Source organism: Pleurodeles waltl, chromosome 12 (genome assembly GCF_031143425.1).
Source record: "Pleurodeles waltl isolate 20211129_DDA chromosome 12, aPleWal1.hap1.20221129, whole genome shotgun sequence".
NCBI classification, from domain to species: domain Eukaryota; kingdom Metazoa; phylum Chordata; class Amphibia; order Caudata; family Salamandridae; genus Pleurodeles; species Pleurodeles waltl.
Genome location: NC_090451.1, coordinates 500741929 through 500766684, shown reverse-complemented (window position 1 = coordinate 500766684; position 24756 = coordinate 500741929). Strand labels below are relative to the sequence as shown.

At 42.5% G+C, this 24756-nt stretch overlaps 1 protein-coding gene across 2 annotated transcripts in view; it reads left to right on the top strand.

Annotated features, from left to right (window-relative positions):
• Window positions 1-24756, top strand: part of LOC138267955 (uncharacterized) — a 1270490-nt gene that overhangs the window by 505866 nt on the left and 739868 nt on the right. For both annotated transcript variants that reach the window (XM_069217240.1, XM_069217239.1), the window contains exon 4: window positions 24031-24211. In XM_069217240.1, the coding sequence (XP_069073341.1) occupies window positions 24031-24211 (181 nt within the window). The remainder of the gene's footprint in view (window positions 1-24030; window positions 24212-24756) is intronic.

Below are 24756 nucleotides of genomic sequence, written 5' to 3'. Positions count from 1 at the left end.
ATGGATTGTTTATGGAACCAACGGACCTCTAGTGATCCTCAATTGATGAAGTTACAGACACACCAGGTGTACTCTGGTGCACATATTAAATCTGATGCCTCTACTTCACCTCCAGGCTTGGATCGACTCTTGTGACACAAACACTGCCATCGGCAGTCATAGTACAGATATTGCACAGGTTATAAACATCACTGCTCCAGACCCCCAATCAGGAAACAACACTACCACATCTCCCTTAACCTCTCCCCTACAAATATTTAAATATTACATCTTCCACCTGAGGCTGCCCCATGTACCATCATTTTGAAGGGAGTCTGACAACTTAAATCAACTCAAACAGAAATGCATAACCAGCTGGTGAAACGGTGGCCCACTGGCTCTCACAAAGAACTGGGGCCAGTTATTCACTTCACAACAATATATCCATGATGTGGAGGACGTAGTAAGTCAGCAACAAGCCAAAAATGGACACGAATGACTGTGTTGTGATTAGGTTTAGGAATTCATTTTTTGTCTGAGACCTCTTAAGTAGGATGAATTTTACACCATTAAATGGAAGTAGCCCTTCCCCTAGGGTACTTCTGTCACCCTATACAGCACTCGGCGAGGCCAGATAGTATACAAAATACCCAAAGTAAAGGTGACACTTTGGATAATTTTGCCATCCCAGTTGCAAAAACATTTGCAGCCGAGCCAAGTATGAAGCAAGTGATTGACAGTCATGAATATATATCTCCTCCCACTTAAACGTAAGCACAACTGTAGGGGATACACCTCTGTGGATTGACATCACAAGAGAGGAGTGTGAAGTTAGTTTTAGCAATCTTCTGGTATTGCATGCTGTTGGCCCAACCACTAGTGGGGGCACCTGATGTCCAGGTGTATTTCAGATTTTGAATCTGCATCACAGAATATTTCAGGCATTGGCTCTAAATTGGACAATCCTGACTGATTGTACTTTATAAAAGGCTTTGATATTATATGTTGTCAGTAAACATGGGCATTAGAGACACAGCACAAAAATGGGTTTATTTTTTTTTTACAGCTGCAATCTCTTCACAAGCTGGCAGAGAAAATGTGGCCTTGTAACCCAAGACTCTAAATTGTCCTGGAAACGTTAATTGGTCTTATATATTGACTTCCCCTAGTTCCGTCTGTGGTTTATGTATAGTCCAGTGATTTTCTTATTACTCAACTTTTATAATAATGATTTTGACATACACAACACAGATATTGCTACTGCACTTGCGAATTAAATAGCAGGGTTTATAGACACATCATGATGGGCCTGTAGCATTTTATGGACAGAAGGTTTTAATCTCAAACTTTGCTCACTTTCGAGACTCTCTCTTGTGGATTGGTGGACCATTCTAGAGATGCCTTAACCAACTTCTGCCCACTTATGCCATTCACCTCATGGGGAAGTACTCAACTTGCTTATTTCTCATTATTACCTGCTCTTTGCCTTGAATTCAGTATCCATCAACCCATTTTTAAAGAGGACATATACCAGTAGCGACTGTTGTAGTTTAACAGATTAGCTTTTATTTTTCATCAGCTGTGTTTTTTTTCTTTCAAATTCTACAGTAATAGAAACTACATTTAATGACCATTGCCTCCTTTCAGTGTCATTTTGCATGAAGAGGGTGGATGTCGAGGTTGGTGTACCAGCCCCAACACTCACCCTAGCTAAAAACAAGGGAGTTATGCAGAAAGGAGAGAATATAAAGAAAATATAATACATGTTTTAACCTGTTTAGATGAGAAAGCCACTATTAATTATATTATTGTGGGTTATGTGCCTTTGTTAAAGAGATGTTGTTGATTCCTTTTAATCCGCAGAAGGCCAAGACCACATTTTGGTTTGATGCCAGTTGCTCAAAGGCACGCAGGAATTTGGTGATGGCTTTGAAGTCAGCCCCTAGGATTCAGGAGGACGTTCGACTATGTTGAACAGCCTATAAAAACTATTGCCACCAGGAAAAATAAACATGGGAGGAGGTTTATGCAACACTTTTAATAGCCTGTTCAAAAAAGGATAGCAGAGGGTTCTGGCAAGTGCTTAATCTCCCGTTTTTTTAATGATTCTACTAACACAGGGCTTGATGTAATCATCTCTCTTGGCAAATGGCTTACCCAGTTCTCTGAGGTTTATAATGATGGTACCCCTCTTGGCACCTCACTGGAAGGGTCATATTAAGGATTTCTGAGGCCCAGGACCAAATGTAATTTGGGGGCCCGTGCGCGGAATAGCTTTGAATTTAAGATCCAATTTCAGCTCCTTGATGCCTGCTTTGACCAGATCATTGCCAAAGTTAATGCACATTGGTCCAAATTCTCAATGTTTTTGCCTCTCATATTGAAGGATAGTGATGTGTTTTCAAAGTTATAATACAGAAGCAGCTTACTAATAGTACTGCAAATAATCTTGTGACCCCCCCCCATTTCCCATATGTGAGGACCTGTTTTGAGATAAAAGAAACATTTTTATAGATGTCGCATGGTGTTGAAAAACAAGAACATTTCTCTGCTAAATTTGCCCTTTCCTTAAAACGTCTCTGCTCTCAGGACCGTGCCTGTTAAACCCTGTGGTTTCATAATAGAGGGTGAGGAAGTCTTAAAAGACCTTAGTAAAAGTCCCATTGGAAAGGCTCCTGGCAACAATGGGGTCTCCATTGATCTTTTTAAGGCAAATATTGGTCTATGGGTACCACTACTTACTAATATATTTAGGGTTGTTACTTTTACCAGTCCACCTAAGGCCTGTCACATGCCAACATTGTGCTGATTTTTTAAAAAGTTGACAAAGGTGACTCAAAATGTTACCATCCCATATCTTTGATTGATTCCACCATGAAGGTAATTGGTAGAATTTTACTGGATTAGTCGGAATCTTGGGCTGAGGATAATGAGATTATGTCTGACCTACAGTATAATATTAGGCCATGTGTGGGTACAAAAGAGCAATGTCTCATTTTTAATCTTCTAATCAATAAATGTTCAGTTGTGAAAGGTGGATCTGTTTGCACTGCATTTATGGCTCTTAGTTCAGCATTCGCTTATGTGAATTGGAATAAACTTTGAGCCATCATGATAAATTAAGTGGGCGAGGCTAAGATCATAAACTCTTTAACGCAATTGTACAGTGAGGTTACAGCCAGTGTTAGAGAAGACCTAAAAGGGAAGACGACAAAGCCCTTTCAGATCGTTAGTAGATCAAGCAGGGTTGTGTTTTGACCCCTTTCCTGTACTTTTTGTACATCAGTGGGGTGGCAAAATGTTTTCCGAACTCTACCGTTAATGTCCTTATGTTGGCATTCACCCTATCTCCACATTACTTTATGCAGAAGATGTAGTCCTCATGGCTCACACTCTGGTTGGGCTTCAGGGGCTGTTGGATAGATTTGCAAATTTTATAATGGATCTTGACTTCACTATAAACCAGTCAAGGACCAATACGATGGTCTTCAGGCCCAAAAAGTACAAGAATAAGTCATTCATTGCTAACCAAATTAAGATCAGCCCAGTCTCTACTTTTTCCTACTTGAGACTTATTTTCTGTGACTTACATGGCTGGTCCCCTCTAGGCTGCAGCAGGACTGATATGTTTGGGAGAAGTATAGAGACACTTTTTAAATTTGCCTCAAAGTTGGGTAATTACCTGATGAGAGAACTGGTCATAGTGTATAAATGAAAGTGCCTCTCTATTTTCACACATGGTGCAGGGCTTTGTGGTCTGCAGGTTACAGCATCATCCCAAAAAAAAAAAAAGACTTTTCAGAAGTCTTATCAGTTTCCCAGAGTATTTTCACCTTTTTGTGTCACACTGAACTGAGATTGGATTACATTACTAATGATAAAATTGGACTTTGTCTGGCCGGATTATGATTGTCAATTAGGTCCAACCCCTTAAACCACACTTACGCGGCAGATTTTGAAAGATTGTCTGTGCCTGGATAGGGCAAAGGAAATCCCATGACTGGAATATATTGAAGAAATAAGCCACAGTATGGACATGTCTGAATTGTTTGACAATCGTAAGGGACTGCCCGTCTCTTTCAAGAATTAATGTAAGTACACATTTTTAAACTTGCTCTGCAAACAAAGATTAAAAAGCTAAAGTGAGCAGTTAGATTCTGCTCACTACCAACCCTTCACGAATTCATATCTAGTCTGGATTCCTTATAGTTATCATAGGTCTCTGCAAACACCTCTGAGATTCAAGACTGCAGTTCCTGGCGGTTTTTCCCAGGCTTGTTTTAAACTACGTGATTTTACCCCTTTGTCCCTGTGATCATGATTCTGCCCAATCGACGTTGCACTTTTTGTTTTTTGCATTTTATTTTATTGCAAATTTTATGTATCTCTTAGACGCTGCTTCTGTTTACCCATTTGGAAACGTGCTAATTTTAGACAATGCAGGCTATCTTTGGTTTTTATACAGACCTTACCATTAATACACATCTGCTAGGCTGTGGTGAGAGATCTCCAGTATGCCACTAACTTAAGGAAAACACTGAGTTAACTCTTTGTCGAATTACTGAGAAGGGAGTGTCTGCAAGAACATCCCATGAGGAATTCATTGGTGCTTGTTATTTTATCTAATTGCACTTTGTCCTTTTATAAGTACTTTTATGATCGTTGTGTAACTGTTGAATTTTGTTTTTAATATATTTGTAAAATGACTGAGAGGATAGTGTTTGTGAGAATGCCCTGTGAGGAATTATTTGGTGCTTGCAATTTTATTAATTTGCTGTTTGTCCCTTTTTTATGTTTTTATGATTGTTATGTAATTGATGAATTTGCTTTTAATGTACTTTTATGTTTGCTGTCTTCAACCGAATAAAGTAATATTGACCAACTCACTGACTTTCGTGTTGATGATACATTAAAAATAATTAAACGACACTCGGAGGGTAGCAGTAAGACACGTTTTGTTATTTTAGAGTCAGCATGATTATGAATCAGAAATGCTGAATGAACTTAGTAACCAGACCAGTCATGTTCTCTTCTTCCAGTTGTGTGGCTGTACATGTTGTTAAAAGCAGACGTTCAGCCCACACCGTGTGTGCAGGGTGCTTGAGTGCCATCCAGAACTCTGCAAAGAAAGCAGCTGCAAAGACAGGAGACTCAGGAACTCACCCCTGTTTTTAGGAGCTTGCTGTGCTTCCCTTCATGAGAAGCTCAGGTACAAGTTCACCCATTATGCATTGTCTAAGGACCTGTATTTCAGAATGTGGACAGTGCAGACCAAACGTAGAACCTGCCTTGCTGCATTGTGTTCCAAGCTCCACTCACCGTTATGTCAACTGTGCAGCCCCTTGGCAACTAATGGATTAGGATGCTTTCTACAGTCCAGTATCTCTGTAGACAAGTGTGCATGCTTCAGCCGTAATGTAGGTCTGCACCAGTCTGGACTGCCCACTGTAAAGGATAGTGGGATCAGTGTAGAGAAAATAAGGAACAATAGTTAGAGATATGGCACTCTCTTGTAGCATATCACTACAGCAGTCCTTCCTGTGCCTCAGCTCTGCTGTCTTTTTGTATTCCAGTAAAGGACTCATCCAAAAAGGATCTCTTAACCCCTTCACTGCCAGGCCTTTTCCCCCTCAGGTGCCAAGCCTATTTTGGGCTATTTGGGACAGTTCGTACTTAGGCCCTCATAACTTTTTGTCCACATAAGCTACCCAGGCCAAATTTGTGTCCTTTTTTCCAACATCCTAGAGTTTGTGGGCTCCCCTGGAGGAGAGCAAGAAATTAGCCAAAATAAAGCACAAATTTCGTTTTTTAAAAACAAAAATGGGAAAAAGGGCTGCAGAAGAAGGCTTGTGTATTTTTTCCCCTGAAAATGGCATCAACAAAAGGTTTGCGGAGCTAAAATCACCATCCTCCCAGCTTTCAGGAACAGCCAGACTTGAATCATAAAGCCACATTTTTCATCACAATTTTGCCATTTTAATGGGACATATCCCATTTTTACTATTTTTTGTCCTTTTAGCATCCTTCCACTTAGTGACACAATTGGGCGTGAAACCAATGCTTTATCCCAGACATCTAAACATTTCTGAAAAGTAGACAACATTTTGAACTTAGCAAGGGGTCATTTGTGTAGATCCTACAAGGTTTTCCTACAGGACATAACAGCTGAAATAAAAAAATATTGAAATTGAGGTGAAAAAACAGACATTTTTCTCCATGTTTTACTCTGTAACTTTTTCATGGGATATCAGATTTTCAAAAGCAACATACCGTTACATCTGCTGGGCTATTCTGGTTGCAGGGATATATAGGGCTTGTAGGTTCATCAAGAACCTTAGGTACCCAGAGCCAATAAAAGAGCTGCACCTTGCAATGGGTTTTCATTGTGTACCATGTAAACAGCAATTCATTTGGTGAAATATAAAGAGTCAAAAATAGGTATCAAGGAAACCTTTGTATTTCAAAATGGCCACAAGATAAGGTGTTGAGAAGCAGTGGTTATTTGCACATCTCTGAATTCTGGAGTCCCCATACTAGCATGTGAACTACATGGCATTTCTCAAATAGATGTCTTTTTTACACACTGTCTTACATTTAGAAGGAAAAAATGTAGAGAAAGACAAGGGACAATAACACTTGTTCTTCTATTCTGTATTCCCCAAGTCTCCCAATAAAAATGAAACCTCACCTGCATGGATAGGCCTAATTCCCACGACAGGAAACGCAACATAGACACATCACATTTTTACATTGAAATTTGACGTGTTTTTTGGAAAGTGCCTAGCTGTGGATTTTGGCCTGTAGCTCAGTCGGCACCTAGGGAAACCTACCAAACCTGTACATTTTTCAAAACTAGACACCTAGGGAAATCCAGGATGGGGTGACTTGTGGGGCTCTCACCAGGTTCTGTTACCCAGAATCCTTTGCAAACCTCAAAATTTGACCAAAAAAAACATGTTTTCCTCAACTTTCCGGTGATTGAAAGTTCTGAAACCTGAGAGAAGCCACAAATTTCCTTCCACCAAGCGTTCTCCCCAAGTCTCCCGATAAAAATGGTACCTCACTTGTGTGGTTAGGCCTAGTGCCCGTGACAGGAAATGCCCCAAAACACAACATGGACACATCACATTTCCCCAAAGAAAACTGACCAGTTTTTTGCAAAGTGCCTAGCTGTGGATTTTGGCCTCTAGCTCAGCAGGCCCCTAAAGAAACCTCCAAACCTATATGGTTTTGAAACATAGGCTCCAAGGGGAATTCAGAATGGGGTGACTTGTGGGGCTCTTGCAAGGTTCTGTTACCCAGAATCTTTTGCTAAATTTGGCAAAAAAACACTTTTTCCTCACATTTCGGTGACAGAAAGTTCTTGAATCTGAGATGACCACAACCTTCCTTCCACCCAGCGTTCCTCCAAGTCTCCTGATGAAAATGGTACCTCACTTGTGTGGGTAGGCCTTGTGCCCGCGAGAGGAAATGCCCCAAAACACATGGACACATCACATTTTCCCAAAGAAAACAGACCTGTTTTTGGCAAAGTGCCTAGCTGTGGATTTTGGCCTCTATCTCACCCGGCACCTAGGGAAACTTACCAAACCTGTGCATTTTTGAAAGGTAGATACCCAGGGGAATTTAGAATGGGGTGACTTGTGGGGCTCTCGCCAGGTTCTGTTACCCAGAATCCTTTGCAAACCTCAAAATGTGGCAAAAAAAACACTTTTTCCTCACGTCGGTTATAGAAAGTTCTGGAATCTATGAGGAGCCACACATTTCCTTCCACCCAGCATTCCCCTAAGTCTCCTGAAGAAAATGGTACCTCACTTGTATGTGTAGGCCTAGTACCTGCGACAGGAAATGCTCCAAAACACAACATGGACACATCACATTTCCCCAAAGAAAGCATACCTGTTTTTTGCAAAGTGCCTACCTGTGGATTTTGGCCTCTAGCTCAGCCGACGCCTAGGGAAACCTACCGAACCTGTGCATTTTTTAAAACTAGACACCTAGGGGCTTCCTAGATGGGGTGACTTGTGGGGCTCTCACCAGGTTCCTTTTCCCAGAATCCTTTGGAAACCTCAAAATGTGGCAAAAAAACACACTTTTTCCTCACATTTTGGTGATAGAAAGTTCTAGAATCTGAGAGGAGCCACAAATTTCCTTCCACCAAGCGTTCCCCCAAGTCTCCAGATAAAAATGGTACCTCACTTGTGTGGGTGACCCAGGTGCCTGCAACAGGAAAAGGCCAAAAACGTGTAGAGATTGAGGGGATAGCACAGCGAGTTGATAAGCACAATTTTTATTTTTATACATTTTTAGGCTGACTCTGCTTTGGGGACCCACACAAGTGAGGTTTCATTTTACTTGGGAGACTGAAGGGAACACTGGGTGGTAGGAAACTTGTGGCGGTGCGGTTATCCTACAAAGAAAAGTGTGGAAAATATGCTTTTTTTAACAAATGTTAAGGTTTGCAGAGGATTCTGGGTAGGAAAATGTTGGGAGATCCATGCAAGCCACACCTCCCTGGACTCCTCCAGGTGTCTAGTTTTAAAAAATGTCTGGGGTTGGTAGGTTTCCCTAGATGAAGGCCGCACCTGGGACCAAAAACGCATGCTCGCCATGACAGACTCCTGAAATTTCACAGATGTCATCCTTGACTCTGGAGAACTATTCTTGAACACAACAAAATTATTAAAAGTTGCCAAGTGGAACAGGTGAACCGTTAACTTATTTTACCAAACATAAGCTTTACGAGCAGCAGTGTAAGGTTCCAACCTCTGTCAACACCACCCATGTGCTTATTGTAGTCTAAAATACACACAGGTTTGCGCACTTCAGCAACTTGACCCCAAACAGCCACAGGTGAAGTACTCTCATCATGGATGGTAGTTAGCATGTAGACATCCCTCCTGTCTGCAAATTTCAGAGCTAGCAGCTCATCATTCCGCAAGGCACTGCACTGTCTCTTCTCAAGTTTTTTTTACAGACAAGCTCTCTTGGATAGCCTCTCTGGTTAGAGTGGATTGTGCCACAAGCAACAGTATCCACTCTGAACAATACATAAGCGGACCACTGCCACAGCGATAAATGTACACCACTGGGCTGGGCCAGGAACCACTTAGCCGTGTACACCCAATTAAAAAAGCTGAGGAGTTAAGGTAAATTTAATTCTTAAACGAGAATCAAAAACATTGGTAATCTCTCTTCTTAGTGGTTCCAGTTGGGGACAACTACAAAACATGTGAATTAGGTCTGCCTCCTGAAGTTGACAATGTGGGCATACAATACCCATGGTCCCTCCCCATCTAACATTTTTCCCGGGCATGAAATATAAATCATAAACAGTTTTATAGTGTTGGGCTTGTAAATTGACCGAAAGCATTATAGTACGACCTAACTCAAGTGATTCCACGAAAGAGCAATCTACAGTCCCCAACTTATTCTGCCATTTTTCATATTGGCTTAAAAGATCATTTTGCGACAGGGCATTCACATCTTTATACAGTTGGCTGATCGTGCAGTATTCACTCCCAACCACCCCATCCAACAATTCTGTTTTTGAGAATCCCAGCCCCCTCCCCTTCTGAATAAAAAAATCGCAAATTTGTAAATATTTTTAAAAAATCTCTCTGGGAGATCTCAAATTTAGCCTGTAGTTCTTCAAATGAAACTATACCAGCTTAGTAAAAAAAATCACCTAGGGCCAGATGTATTAAATCCTGAGTTTGCGACTTGCAAATTGCGAGTCTGAGCGACTCTCAATTTGCAATTCGCAAACCCGGATGCCGGATGGTGTCCCTGACACCATCTGCGAATCGGAAGGGGGTCGCAAAGACCCACCTCATTAATAATAATGAGGTGGGTCGCAATTTGCGGCCCCCTTCCGATTCGCAGCACTCACAGGGATGGTGGCCTGCTGGTGACAGCAGACCACCATGTCTGTGACTGCTTTTTAATAAAGCAGTGTTTTTTTTTGTATTGCAGCCTTAAAGGAAAACGAGTTGCAACACAAACTGAAAAATGAAACGTTTGTGTTTCATCGGACCACTGCCTGCTGTGAAAAAAAAAATTCAGAGCCATTCACAAAGGGGAAGGGGTCCCCTGGGGACCCCTTCCCTTTTGCGAATGGGTTAGCACCCATTTGAAATGGGTGCTAACTGCGAATTGCTTTGCGACCGTGTTCGCGGTCACAAAGCAATTCTACATCGCGATGCGAATCGCAAATAGGAAGGGGAACACCCCTTCCTATTTGCGAGTCGCATTCCCATTTTGCGAGTCGGTAACCAGGTTACCGACTCGCAAAATAGGAATGAGCATCGCGATGTGCGTTTTGCATGGCGCAAACAGCGAAATTCGCTGTTTGCACCATGCAAAGCGCTTGCTACATCTGGCCCCTAATCTCTTAATTCCACATTCCTTCCAGCCCAGCAGAATCTTACCTCAGAAAAATCTGAACGTGATGGATTTCTTTGTAATGGGACATAATAATTAAAACGCCCTAACCTAAAACCTAACCTAAAAGTAGTTGGTTCAACTTGTCGGAAGAAACATCCCCTAGGTTCTATCCCGAGCAACAGCTCATTAAAAGGAGGAATTCCACCTTCAGATCTTTCTACCTCTGGGTCCCTGAACAGTGAAGATATGTACTGGAGATCTGCTGCCCAGTAATAGAGTTTCAAATCAGGTACCACTCAACCACATCTATCTCGATGGGAGAGTAAAACATTTAATTGCCTTCCTGACTTTCAAATATACCTAAGTGAAACCTATAGTAATGTTATTCATGGCCTTGAACCAGCAATTGTTAAATTCCAAAGGGTTGGTCCTGAACAAATACAACACTTTTGGTAAACAAATAATCTTTATAACATTACTACGTCTGACTAAAGAAAGATGTAAATTGTTCATCCTATAGAGGTCTCTATCCGCCTTCCCCATTACTGGAGCTAGATTGATATCAACCAGTTGATCCAGCTTAGATGACATAATAACGCCTTAGTTCACAGACAGCTCTCTCAACTACCCTATCATTCCTAAACTGTAAGTGACTGTTGCATACTACTAGAGGTTTACTTTGGTTGAGCAAATACCCTGAACATCTCCTGTGCCGCCTTTTTAATTTCCGTTAAAACCATTGCAGGGCTAGGGGTAACTAATGCCACATCATCTGCATAAGCAAGCACTTTAGTATCCCAACCATGAAATGGAATGGGCACCGTCAGGGGGTTCAGGTCAAGTTTCCAGATCAGGGGATTAATATAAAGTGCAAAGAGTAAAGGAGAGCAAGGGCACCCCTGCCTTGAATTTGGATTTCCCCTGACTGCCCACCCATCAATTGCAGTTTGGGGGTCGGTCTTTGATACACTGCTCTTAGTGCCCTAATGAATCCCAATCCTATACTATACTTACCCAGGACTGTCCACAAGTATTTCCAGGACACCCTATCAACCGCCTTCTCAGTGATCTAATAATATCAATGTCATAGGGTTCCTGGACACCGTTGAGGCATCAAAAATTGTAATGACCCGGAGGGTATGATCTGTAGTTCCCTTTATGCGTATAAACTCCATGCTGTCTTGGCGATACTGTATTACCCATAATTAAGCTGAGACATGAGGATAAAATTTGAGAATAGATCTTTGTGTCACTATTAATAATTGTTATCTGCCTGTATGACCCAGGCTTTTGGGGTGGTTTACCTTTTTTCACAAAACAATTATGTTTGCCTTTGACCATGAGTCCAGAGCTGGCTGACTCTTTTGTATCTACAAAAGTATATCTAGCAGATCCATTTCTAGTTGTGATAGAAAAACCTTGTAATACCCTAGCAGGATCTTATCCACTCGTTCCTCTTTCCCAAAGGGGAGATTCTTAATGGCAACTTGTACTTTTTCCGGCAACCGGGGGGCCTCCAGTAGTTCCCATTTGTCCACGCTAAGTCTCCCAAAGGAAACTGACTCCAAAGAAAGGTATCATATCTCCTTCTAGGTTATCATCCTCCTTTTCTTTCTTGTAAAGTTACTCATAAAACCCTCGAACTATCTCCCGTATTCCATCTGGGTCAGAGACCAGGGCTCCGTTTGCAGCCCTTATTTCCCTAATTCTAGACTTTATATTTTCCCCCCAACTTGGATTGCCAATAAGTGCCCCACCCGTTTGCTACATTCATAACATTCCCTTTTGCAAGTCATATATTTTCAGCAGATTTCTTTCCCGAAAAAACATTGATCACAGCCATGGCTAATGCCACCTTACACAGTCCCCCCTCAATATTATGCCCCTTGTCGACTGCTAAATTAGCTGTGATTCAGCTTTATCCCAGGCCCTATATAACTCTCTAAGCTGACACTTTTCTTTCTTGTGGCGATTTAGGCCAAAACAAAGAATCTTGGGCCAGATGTAGCAAAGGGTTTTTCCCATTCTGTGTCAATGGGAGAATGTGTTCGTACTTATGACCCCTTATCTCTTAGTCCGGCCTCAAAGGTGTCCCACACTGCCTCGACTGAAGCACTCCCTCAGTAGAACTAAAACAAATCTGAGATCCAGCCCTTCATATGCTGAATGTAATCTTCGAGAGTAGTGCACGCTTAAAGGTCCAATGCCTAACCATAGACCTGAAACCCTTCCTGGCTAACTCTAGGACCAACGTTGTGGTCAGATATGACCCTAGGGAATTTTTCAGGTTTAGTCCTTTGTAAAAGGCTGTATGAATCAAACATATAATCCAAACGGGCATGTGACCTATGTGTGCAGAATAATAGGTGTACCCCAAACATGGCACTTCCAAGCTTATGTCAAGCATCAGTCAGCCCATGGTTATTCCCCAGACAAGTCAGAAACTTATAAACTTTTGGCTTCCTTCCTGAATATCCACTTGGCCTTCCATATAGTTAGTCTCCACTCCAGTTAATATTAAAATCTCCACACATTACAATCGGAGTCAATCAATTCATTGTTCAACCAATCGAAGATTGGCAGGTCATCAACTACCGACCCATACACCAAGTCCAAGTTGAGAAGGCCATTTGCGTGGTAACACTCAGTAACCACCCATCGTCCAAGCCTATCTGCCTTTGTGCAACTGAAACTACAGATATTTTCCCATGCCATAATGGCAACCCCTCTGGTCCTCACCCACTGCGTTGTATACCTAAAAAGCTTAAAGCCAATGGCTTCAAGCAGGTGGTTTCTGTGATTTTTCTAAATGTGTCCCCTGTAGGCAAAGTATATCTACCTGCAGTATTTTTAGATCTTGAGCCACCTTTTTCTTTTGATTGTCATTCAGCCCACAAATATTAACTGTTCCTATGCATACCTTACTCATACTCCTTATTCCAGAAGATATGAATGTACTGAGGCCCTTGGGTTAGCTTGTAACCTTATTTCCCCACTATTGCCTACAAACAAACAGTCTGTACTGGTGCCTCTCCTCTTGTATTGCACAAACCCCCATACCTCTCTCCATCCCCTTGCCCACAAGGCCCCAACACGGGCCACCCCCCCCCCAGAAGTCCCACCGTCCATCCCCCCACTGCCAACTTGAAGCAATCAGACCCCCCCATGCCCTGAGTAATGGCTATCGAGACCACCCTTCACGTGCTCTCCCCCTCAGCTCATAGGTACCATATTTTGAGGGAATACCCAAATGTCAAAAACACATCCAAATACCTATAATGCTAACTTAGAAGAGGAAACAACATACAGATCGCTCAGTTTTTCCGCCCCACCTCATATTCATGTATTTCTTGTGTAGTGTAGTACGACATAGGGTCAGGAAGCAAGATGGCGATCGAGTAGCACACCCGGTTTGTATCTCTACCCTTAGCCTTCAGCATGAGCTAAACTTGCCAGGGAGAAAGGGGGAATGAAGATGGGAAAACAGCCTGCAGGACTGCAGAAACTGTTATACCTGCATTAGAGACCCCCCCTCGTGTGGAACGTTCCCTGGACTTTAGAAGTGGAGATACGGACTGTGCTCATAGCTCTTGGTGGCGTTCTGCACCAGCATCTGCAGGAACAGGGTATGTCTCCAAAAGAGAGAGAGATGAAGGGCCATAGCCCTTGGGGCAGACATGCCCAAAAATGAAACAGGTCAGCTTGGGGGCCAGAAAATCTGAATTGAATACCCACAGGAATGCTGAGGCACCTAAGCTAGCGCCTCTGAGCAGGAAAGCTCCCAATCAAGGAGACTGCCAATGGGTGGTGCCGACTCAGCAGACTATTGTAGAAAACTTTACATTAGAGAAACCAAGAAGATTCCAACCGCGAGGAGGCTTGTGAGGGCCAAGGAGTTCCTTATCCACTGACTGCTGATCGAACAGGGGAAAGCCTTCAGCTGTTGCCCTATGTCACCAGTGAGGAGTCTCAGAAAGGCCTTGTGGGAGTGACTGAGGTGGCGGCAGAGCCAAAAAGTAAACAGGTCCATGCAGGGGACTCACTGGAGTGGAGGCATATCCCTAGTGTGGTAGCAGAAACTGTGAGCAAGAAGTCTATTTGGGCTGATGCCCTGATGAATCTGGAGAAAGCTGAGAAAGAATCAGGGAAATAGCTTTTGGGGATACAACATCCTAATGTGATATCTCAAGCCACATCTAATCCCTTTCAGCCAAATGCTCATGAACTTCTAGTTCGCGTTCAAGCTCAAGTTTTAACTATGCCCCACAGAGGTAGTTGCACCCTAATGAAGGGTTAGCTCGGTTAGACAATGTGGTGCATCTCCCCGAACAGAGGGACAAGTTCTTTTCTCTCACGGATGGGTCAAACTCCTTTAAGTCAAGTGCTGGTGATCTAGATCAAGATTTGCCTTCTGCAACCTCAGAGTCTTAGAGGCCTCAGAAAGCAGCTTGAGTAGCACATTGAATGAGCCATGTTCTGCTAAACAAAAGAAACATTGGAGGGAAAAGTTGAGAGGGAAAAGAACAAGAAAGCAGAGCAAAGGGAAAAATGGATATCAAACAGTACGAATCCTGAACTGAGATTACTCAGCAACAAGGCAAGTCTATCGGGAAGACCCCTTGCTACCTTAAAACTTAGTCCCCAGAGAAGATGATCATCTGACCCCTCCTGCTGGAGGGGAACCCTCATTGGGACTTATAGATAACTCTATAAGACAGTTGCAGGAAGTGACTCGAAATGAAACTCGCTGAGAATGCCTTCTACACTAAAAAAGTATTAACTATTATAAAAAAGGCAACAATTGGTCTGGAGTAATGCACATCCCGTTGTCTTGCAAAACTTTCAAAATTAAGGTGGTCATACTGTCAATTAAATATACATTCACACTACATCAAAACACACTGTTTGCAGTTAAATAGAATTACATCAGTCCACACAAGATCAACTTTAGCCACACCTTAGTTTAATACATAGTCTTTGAAATAAGTGATGATTCATATCAATAAAACTGTAGAAACTCTGATCTGTATTGATGTTCTTAATCAAGTCGAGAGTTCACCTGACACGTGTTTCGTCCCTAATGAGAGACTTCTTGAAGGCACATATAATTTCTTTGAGGATACCAAAAATGGATAACATCCTCCTCTAAGGTAAGTATTTTAGAGCAACTCCGTATTACGAGGTGTATAAGTCAGAAAGTCGCCATAGGAATGTTGAAAAGGTGTTGTTTTTTTTGTTTGTTTTTTAAATCGAGGAACAGGTGAAGATTATATCCCAGATCAGTAATAGTCAATTTGGTAAGACATCCAAAATCCTATTTGGCAAAACGTACTACTTGACCAAGTAAGGTGTAGTTTGGTAGGAAATGACGAACCTTGATAAGTCTTCTGGTTAAAAATGTAATGAAGCCGGCATGTCCCTCAGCTCAGATGGCACACTAAAAAAGTACAAGGGACTAGCAGAAAAGTGAGCAAAACCTGTGCTGAAATCGGGGCTCAGATTGCCGCTGTGGAAGAGCGTGCAAAGACGCTGGAACTGGGTGTAGGGGATCTCCAAGATCAAATTGAACTACAGCAGTCTCAGATGTTGGATCTAATGTAGAAATGTTGAAGATGGAGGATGTTAAAACTATGCAGCGCAGAAATAATCTGAGATTTCTGGGCCTTGCAGAGGGAATAGAAGACAGTGAGAGTAGGGCCTTTATGGTAAATCTGCTGAAAGGGGCTTTTCCCAAACTAACTACTTGGAATTGTGACCTGGAAGTTCAACGTGTAAACTGCTTCACACTAATGCTAGAGCTATGTTGGTGTACTTTGGAAGATTTTTGCTGCGACAAGCAATGTTTGTCAAGTCACAGTGGAAAAAAGATGGTGGCTTAGGCATCTTATTAAATTATTCCAGGATTTGGGAGGAGAAGCCTTTCTGTTGAATCCAGCTCGCCTCAAGGGCAACTTTAAAGGCAAAACGCGGACATTCATATCCGAGATAGACGCTTCAGAGTGTTGGAAGGATATGTTCTCTAAAGCCTCCTAGAATAGGGGGTTTGAGAAAGAAATAATAGTTTGCTAGTTTTAATTGTGTTTTTAAATTTAGCTTCAATTGCTAGCATGTCTGACAGTTTGCAATTTGGTTATACAGTCTTTGAGGTAGTCAATGAATAATCCATTTTTGGTTTTTATAGTCATCCGCGTCTCATTAGCATATTTGTGCTATGACAAGCAAAGAGACTTTTGGAGTTCTAAGGGTTGCAGGTATAGGTTAAAAAGGATAGAAAGGTCTAAGAAGGCCTGTATTGGAGCATTATTATTGCTCTATTACAGCAGTTTTTAACCTTAAACAGTAATAAGTTTAGGGGCAAAAAACACATTTTAATAGGGTTAGAAAAAGTGATGTTATTTTCGACAGTCTAACATCTCTAATCCAGATAATAATTGAATCAATGCAGCCCCCTCCCGCTATTGGTGAACAGGTGAAAAGGGTTTTAAATAGTGCTTGCATAGTTCTATTTTTTGTATCAGACACAGTTGTAGTTTACAGGCTCGACACATTGGATTATTGCAGGGGACTCACCATTAGGACAGGAGTTTGCTCGGTCAGCATCATCAGGGTGAGGTGTTTGGATACTGCCTTTCCCCTGGTTCTGTGTGCAGTTTTTGTGGGAGTAATGAAAGGGTTAAGAATTATTGAAAAGTTTATGAATATACCTCAGCCCACAATCCTTCTCCAAGGAAGGGCTTACTGGACAATGAATTAGGAGCTGTAGGGGTGTTTTCGGTTATAACCATTTTCGTCCATAGTCGTACTGAAAGCAACATCCTTAACGTATTCCTGGTGCTGAAATGTGAATCTGAAACTTGCAGTGATTTTGCAATATGAAGGATATCAACATAGGATGAAAAATGGCAGTAGCATATTTGTGTCTTTTAAAAGTCTGTATAATTATATTCCATATGTAACCAACTGCATGTGAAGTATTATAAAATGGGAGTTATTATCCCCTGGGGGCATACCCTCTCCAGAGGTTACCTCATATCATGGGATATTTAAGAAGGCAACAGAACTTCTAGACTTACCACTGCCCCCTACAGAATTAAAATCAAACATTTTAACTAAGGTTTTTCATTCTTCCTCTCCGGCATCAGAGCCCCTGCTGGCATTCCATGAGGCTTTGTCTGAGCCAATCTTAGATCTGTGGCAAAAGCCTGCTTCCACTCCTGTGGTTTCAAAATTTATTGATTGCCAGGAGGTATAGGACAGCACCAGGAGATGCTCAAGCCTCCTTAAGCCAGCATCCAACACCTAAAGCCTGGTCGTACAAGCTTCATGTTCCTCGAAGTCTGCACACGGTTCCTTTCCCATAACTCCTGCTGACAGGGAGTCGAAGTAGATGGAATAGTCGGCGAAAAATATCTTTTTTATCAGGAAGTATAGCTTTGAAGTTGATGAATGCCACTTGCCTGTTGGGCAGGTACATCCATGCGCTGATTGATTCGGCCAAAAAAGTCATTCCTAAACTGCCTCAGGATGTGCAGAATCATTTTGCGGAACTCTTGCAGGAGAGTCAGGCGCCAGCAAAGCAGGTCATACAATCAGGCCTGGGTACTGTGGACTCTGTGCCAGGGCCATGGGGACTTCAATAGCCAACTGAAGGCATGAATGGCCTAGAGGATCGGGGTTCTTCCCGGATGTGCAGTCCATGTTAATGGATTTTCTTTTTCGATGGATCCAGGTTGTTTGAGGCGAAGGTGGATTCGACTTTAGAGAGATTTAGGGAGAACAAGACCACTTCCAAGTCCTTAGGTCTTCATAAACTCTCCATGACCTACAGACCCTTGCATAGGTTTAGGAGGTTTGGTCAGAGCTCCTTTTGTGGGAGGCAGCACTTCCAACAACAGCAATCTGCCAACCCCCTCTATAGATCCTGCAGAGGTCATGGGAGAGCTATGCATGATGGTGCAGGACACTAGCCCTCCTTCCCCTCTACTTCATCCTCCTCTGTTAACCTTTCCGGAAAGCAACCCTAGTTCTCCCACCCTTCACAAGCATGTGTTACCCGTAGTCCTTCAAGAGTGGAAGGCCATAAAACGGACATTTTGATGTTAAGCATTGAAGGAAATGGAAATGCCCCTCCCCTCCGGGAGTTCCACTTCCCTCCCCTCCCCAGCAAAGTTTTTGTTCGAAAGAGCATTTGCTGCTGCGTTCTCAGGAGGTACAAAATCTGCTTTTAAAGGGCGCAGTAGAGTTGGTTCCGGAGCAGAAAAGGGGTAAGGGTTGTTATTCAAAATATTTCCTGATCCACAAAAAGGATGGTCGTTTACGGCCAATCCTAGACCTGAGGATTTTGAATTGGTTCCTCAACCAGGAAAAATCCAAAATGCTGACCCTAGCACAGTTGCTTCTTGCATTGGACAAGGAAGACTGGATTGTTTCTATAGACTTTCAGGATGTATATTTTCACATTTCCATCCTCCACTCGCACAGAAAGTATCTCCAGTTCATGGTAGGTTTGAAGCATTACCAGTTTGCAATCCTTCCATTTGGTCTTACTCTGCACCTCGTATCTTCACAAAGGTGATGACAATGGTAGCTGCACATCTTAGGCAGTCGGGAATATCAATATTCCCTTACCTGGATGATTGGTTGCTTGAAAGTCGGATCTCCAGAGCTGGTGCAGCATCACTAGCATTTGACAATGCACCTGTTGTTCAACCTGGGGTTTTCCATCAGTGTCCCCAAATCTCACCTTGAGCCCTCTCAGCGCATCCTGTTCATAGGGGCAGTACTGGACATGCCAGCGTTTCGTGCCCATCCTCCGCCACAGAGGATTCAAGACATTTGGGCTATGATTCCAATGTTTCCGAATGGAGTGCTTGTTTCAGTCCTAAAGGTCTTACGTCTGCTCAGTCTGTTCGCTTCCTGCACTCTGTTGGTCACTCATGCACGCTGGCAAATGAGGGCCTTCCAGTGGTGCCTCAGCAAGCAATGGTTTCAACACAACGGAGATCTCAAGGAGTCAATAAGGATCTCCAGGAACACTGCGATGGATCTTCAATGGTGGTCTGTAGATTGCAACTTAACACAAGGGAGGCCGTTTCACCTACCACCACCGGTGGTCACAGTCATTACGAATGCTTCCACTCTAGGGTTGGGAGCACATCTGGGGGATCTGGAGGTCATGGGTCTTTGGTCCCTGGAAGAACAGATGCTTCATATCAATCTGTTGGAATTGGTGACGAAACATCTGGCTCTCAAGGCCTTCCTCCCTTACATTTGCAGTCGGTCGGTATGGGTCTTGACAGACAACACTCATGCGATGTGGTACTTCAACAAGCAGCGAGGAGTAGGGTTGTATCTTCTCTGAAGAGATGCTCTCCAACTCTGGTCCTAGGCTCAGGACCATGGGATTTGCATAGTAGCAAACCATTTGGCCAGAGTTCTCAAAGTACATGCGGAAAGTCTCAGCCAGCACTTCTCAGCTGACCATGAGTGGTGACTTCATCCAGAGGGGGTTCTTCACGTCTTCTGGTTGTGGGGGATGCCTCAGATAGACCTGTTTGCCACTTATGAGAACGGGCACTGCCCGTTGTTCTGCAGCCTCCAATATCCGATGCAGGGAACAGTGGGGAACGCGTTTCATTTGAGCTGGAGCCACCGGCTGCCCCCCATACCCTTGATTCCTCAAGTTCTGAGGAAGATTTGCCAAGATCAGGCCGAAGTCATATCAATAACTCCGGATTGGCCAAGAAGAGTGTGGTACATAGACCTCCTTCAGCTCTCAATGTGCTCTCCGCTCTGTCTCTCTCACAGGGCGGACCGCCTCTCGCTGTCGCAGGGGAAGGTTCTACACCCCCACCTCCAGAGCCTGCACCTTCATGCCTGAAGATTTAATGGGGCAACCTCAATTACTTTTGTCTTCTCCCTGAAGTGGTGGATGTTACTTTATCGGCTAGGCGACACTCCACCAAAAATGGCTATGCTAGTAAATGAGCCAAGTTTGTCAAATTGTGTGAGTACAGACATGTTGACCTTTTAAAGGCCCACTTATCCAATGTTTTGCAATTTGCTCTTTTCTTGGCACAACAAGGTTGTGCAGTTGTGACCATGAAGGGCTATCTGTCTGAACTGTCTGCATTTATTTGTTTACCTGATCAACCCTCTTAGTTTAAAAGTTTCTTGGGGGTCTGACTAATACTCCCACTCCATTTATAATGCCTCTGTGGGATATAAATTTGGTTTTGTCGTACCTGATGGGTACACCATTTGAGCCATTGCATAGATGCCCGTTGAGGCTCCTTACAATAAAAACTGTTTTTCTCATAGCGATCATGTTGGCTAGACCTGTTAGTGAGCTGCAAGCTCTGAGTGTAAAGCCCCTGTTTACTACTTCCCATGCCAACAAGGTTGTTTTGAGAACCAGGACAACTTTCCTGCCAAATCGGGGCAGTCCCTCACCCTTCCATCCTTTTACCCTCCTCCCCATCCCTCTAAGGAAGAGGAAAGGCTGCATTGTCTGGATCCAAAGAGAGCGTTGAGCTTCTACATGGACAGGACAAGTGGTTTTAGGATGGATGATCATCTGTTCATCGGCTACGTAGGCAAGATGAAGGGCAAAGCAGTCCACAAATAAATTTGGTCAAGGTGGGTCATCCTTTGCATCAAAATATGTTATGCATTCACAAAGAACCTCATGAGGGCTTTAGAGCTCATTCGACCAGAGCTAAGTTCACTACTTCGGCGTTGACTAGAGGTGTACCAGTTGTTGACATTTGCAAGGCAGCAACCTGGGCTTCCCTCCACACTTTCGCAAAACATTACTGCTTTGGCTCAGTAGTGAGAAGGGATGGCCATTTTGCCCATCTGGTGATACAGGACTTAGTGGTATAGGCAGACGGGCACCCACCTCTGAGTGCGGGACTGCTTTAGGACTCTATTCAAAAGGTGAGGAATCCACTGGTAAATGTATCCATCAGAAGAACAAGTTACTTGCCTTCGGTAGCACTTTTTTGGGTGGATACAGTATCTACCTCACTGACTGGATATACCAAGAAGGAAGGTGCTTGTATATATGATATATATGTTGAAAATTGTATGTACACACTGTATGTTTATATGTGCAAATGTGTATAAATTATTGAGTTGAGTTTGCACCCGCTGTTTGCGATGTTGGTGTTCACCCGTTCGCCTTGAAGGCACCAAATAAAGTGGGTGAAAATGACGTCAGCACACTGGCGAGGACTTCTTATGGCTCTGATGACATCAGATGAAGTTCTATTGTGATGTCCTTGTTGTTGTGGAGAGCTAGAAAGAAAACATTTCTGTTAAATGCTGGTGCATTGGGAGTATTCAAAAGTTGAGGAATCCACTGGTAGATACTGTATCTACCAAAACAAAGCGTTACCGAAGGTAAGTAACTTGTTTGTCTGGGGCTACACAACAGTCATTTTGCTCCTGCACAATGGTGTATAATGGAGGTATGCTCTCATTTCTGAATACATTGTGCTATGTGTAATGTACGCACTCACCAGGTAACACTGAGTAGTGCATTGGTTGAGAAAGCACAGCTTTGAACAAGTGTGTATACCATGTTGTCATTTTGTGTCTACAATGTAGACAGAGTCGTTTTTGAATAATAGGCTTACAGGTACATCTTGTTCCAATGTGGATTCTCTTTTTTTTTCCATTGCTATTGGATGTTTACTGTTTAAAGAACAACATAGAATCATTAATTGATACACAATTTTTACTGCAAGAGTTTGAAAGTATTTCAATATAGGTAATGCACAGTGTGTAATGAATTCCTGCACACTTTAAATTATTACTTCATTATGAGTAGAACAGGTATCGATCTTGCAGCTAGAACAGGGCTAGTGACAAATCATTTCAGTCAGTTGTGATCAATGCTATATTGGAAACAGAAAATGGGGACTGTGAGGCGGACACCTTAATGCTTCAGTAGCTATGAAAAAATGGACCAATTATGGTGCTGCAATTTATGAGAAAATTACTTTGTAAAAGTTGAAGATTCAGTAGCTATGGTTGCTGTAATAAAGCATTGGTTCTTGACTCCAGGGGGTAAAATTGAACATTTAAATTTTAAAACTATATGTAAATGTAAAGGAATTAGAAATGGGGGGTGAAAATTAAGTTTGCATCCTCAGATTGATTGGTAGGAGCAGTACAAGTGTATGTGAATTAAATACAATATTTCATCATTTGGAATTTCTTTGTTAAATGCTTGTTTATGTATTTTTATTTATTGTTTTTTGTTTCAAATCATCGAAATTGCTTAGGCTAGGATCCCTAGATTCTAATAAAGACTCATTGGGGTCCTCAGATTCCAATAATAACTCAGTTGGGGTCCAAAAATGTCAAAAGGACTGTAATAGAGCAATAATGATTCTCCAACACAGGCCTTCTTACACCTGTCACATCAATAGTAAGGGTGTTAACAACATGTGTAATCTCACAATGTGAAAGATCACATTTGGATGCAATTTACGTCTTTTCACGCTGAGGGGTTTAACGTATGAATGTAAAATTGCCATTTCTTTTTTAAATCTGGAAATTCTGGTTCATGGAATTAGCATTTACGAATTGAATTGGATTTACCCAGGAGGAAAAAGGAGGGAAGGAGTGGTACGAAGGGTGCCCATGCAAATGTGTTCTGATCACCGTTCAGGTGGCGTGCATTCCAAATACATTTGCAGACAGTTTTGCTCAAAGAGATTTAAATTACAAAAATATCTCTAAATATGTATGAGGTGTGGGAAAAGAGTAACTACTGCCCCTGTATTTTATGGACATTTTGACACATGGACCAACATTTCCTCTACAAATAAAAATAAAAAGAGTACAAATTGCACTTAAATGTATACTCTAAGCAGGTGGCTTTTGTGTGCTAGAAATTCTGCCCAGCCTAGATCGAGGGTCCCTACTTGCATCTGGAAATGCAAACCTGGCATAGAGTTCCAAGACCTACACATGGGGGGGAAAAAGTTGGAAATCTAAGAAAGGAGCACAAATAAGTCTCTTCTCTTCTTGTTCCTTGTTTCTCTGACACCAATAACTTGGATGATTGCCGTTATCTATTTGATGATGGTCATGCAATGGTTATAACCTTGGAGATAATGAGATCAGATTGGAGTGAGTTTAATCAAAGGGTATTTCCTCACTTCTACAGAGGTATCGTGTTATCAGAGTGTAAGATGGACAAAGATGTTGGACTCTGGTATTCATGTAAATAGCTCTTTTAGTGGTAGTACAGTACACATGGCGATAAATTCCGGTCTAGATGCCCTATGAGGAGCTGGGTATCTTCCTGCTCATCCTCCTCCTCCAACTGTTTTTTACATTCAGACAAACATTGGATGACATCCCTAGCATTCCATAAAGAAATATCATTTCAGGTTGTGCAGCAGCAGACCTTGCAGAGTACAGAAGAAACAGATTCCAACTCATCTCCCGCCTTTCCAACAAATACATGAACTGAGACTTGTAGAAAAGGAACATAGGGCTGAGCAACATTCAGCTTACTGTTATCACAACTATTTGTGTGACAAATCTTGCAGCTCCTCCACCTCTCACGAATAGGGAGTCATTCTAAGGCCTTTGCAGTTCTCTTTCTGAAACAGGTACCTCATTAATCCATCTCCATTTTGTTGGCAGAAATACTAGAAGAATATCATCAGAAGGTGTCTGCTGACATCCAAAAGGATCCCATCAGCTCTTCTGTTGAGCAACCTACCACTGAGGAAGATGAAAGAGAAAGACCTGGCATGTGCTCATTTGTCTTTAGTGATTCTGAGAGCAGTGCCGAAGAAGATGAAAGTGAGACCGAATCTGAAAGGTGGGTACTATGTTACTAGTTTTCTTGACCTTCAAGGGAAGCCATTGTGCACTTCTTCACATTTGTATCAAAATTTTATTTTACTAGTCAATGCAGTTTGATTCCTGTATCATGAGAACGGGAGTATGTATTCCTCATGAAAAGTTATTTTTAAAAAGATTATGACAAACGTGTGCTAGTAGTCAGCAATACGAATATAAATGAAATAATGACAAATTCCTTTGAGGATACACTGGCCTCCTTAAGAGGTCATCAGATGTGAGAGTGCCAGTTCATTTGTTTCAAATTGTCCAAAGAGAAACGACACGAACTGACGTTTTAATGCAAGTGGAAAATGGGTTGTACGGTATGCCTAAGCTTTTAAAAGCTTGTGTAATGCAATAGCAATCCAGGTGTGGCGTTTTATTGCCTACGTTTTTTTGTCTTGCAGTTGTGACTGGACTTTTGCCGAAACGTTGCTTAGCCGGAGGGTGGATGCTCTTTCGACTCTCTTTCCTGCCGACATAAGTTGTTCAGGAAGCCCCTTTTTGGGCACGGAGGGTGCA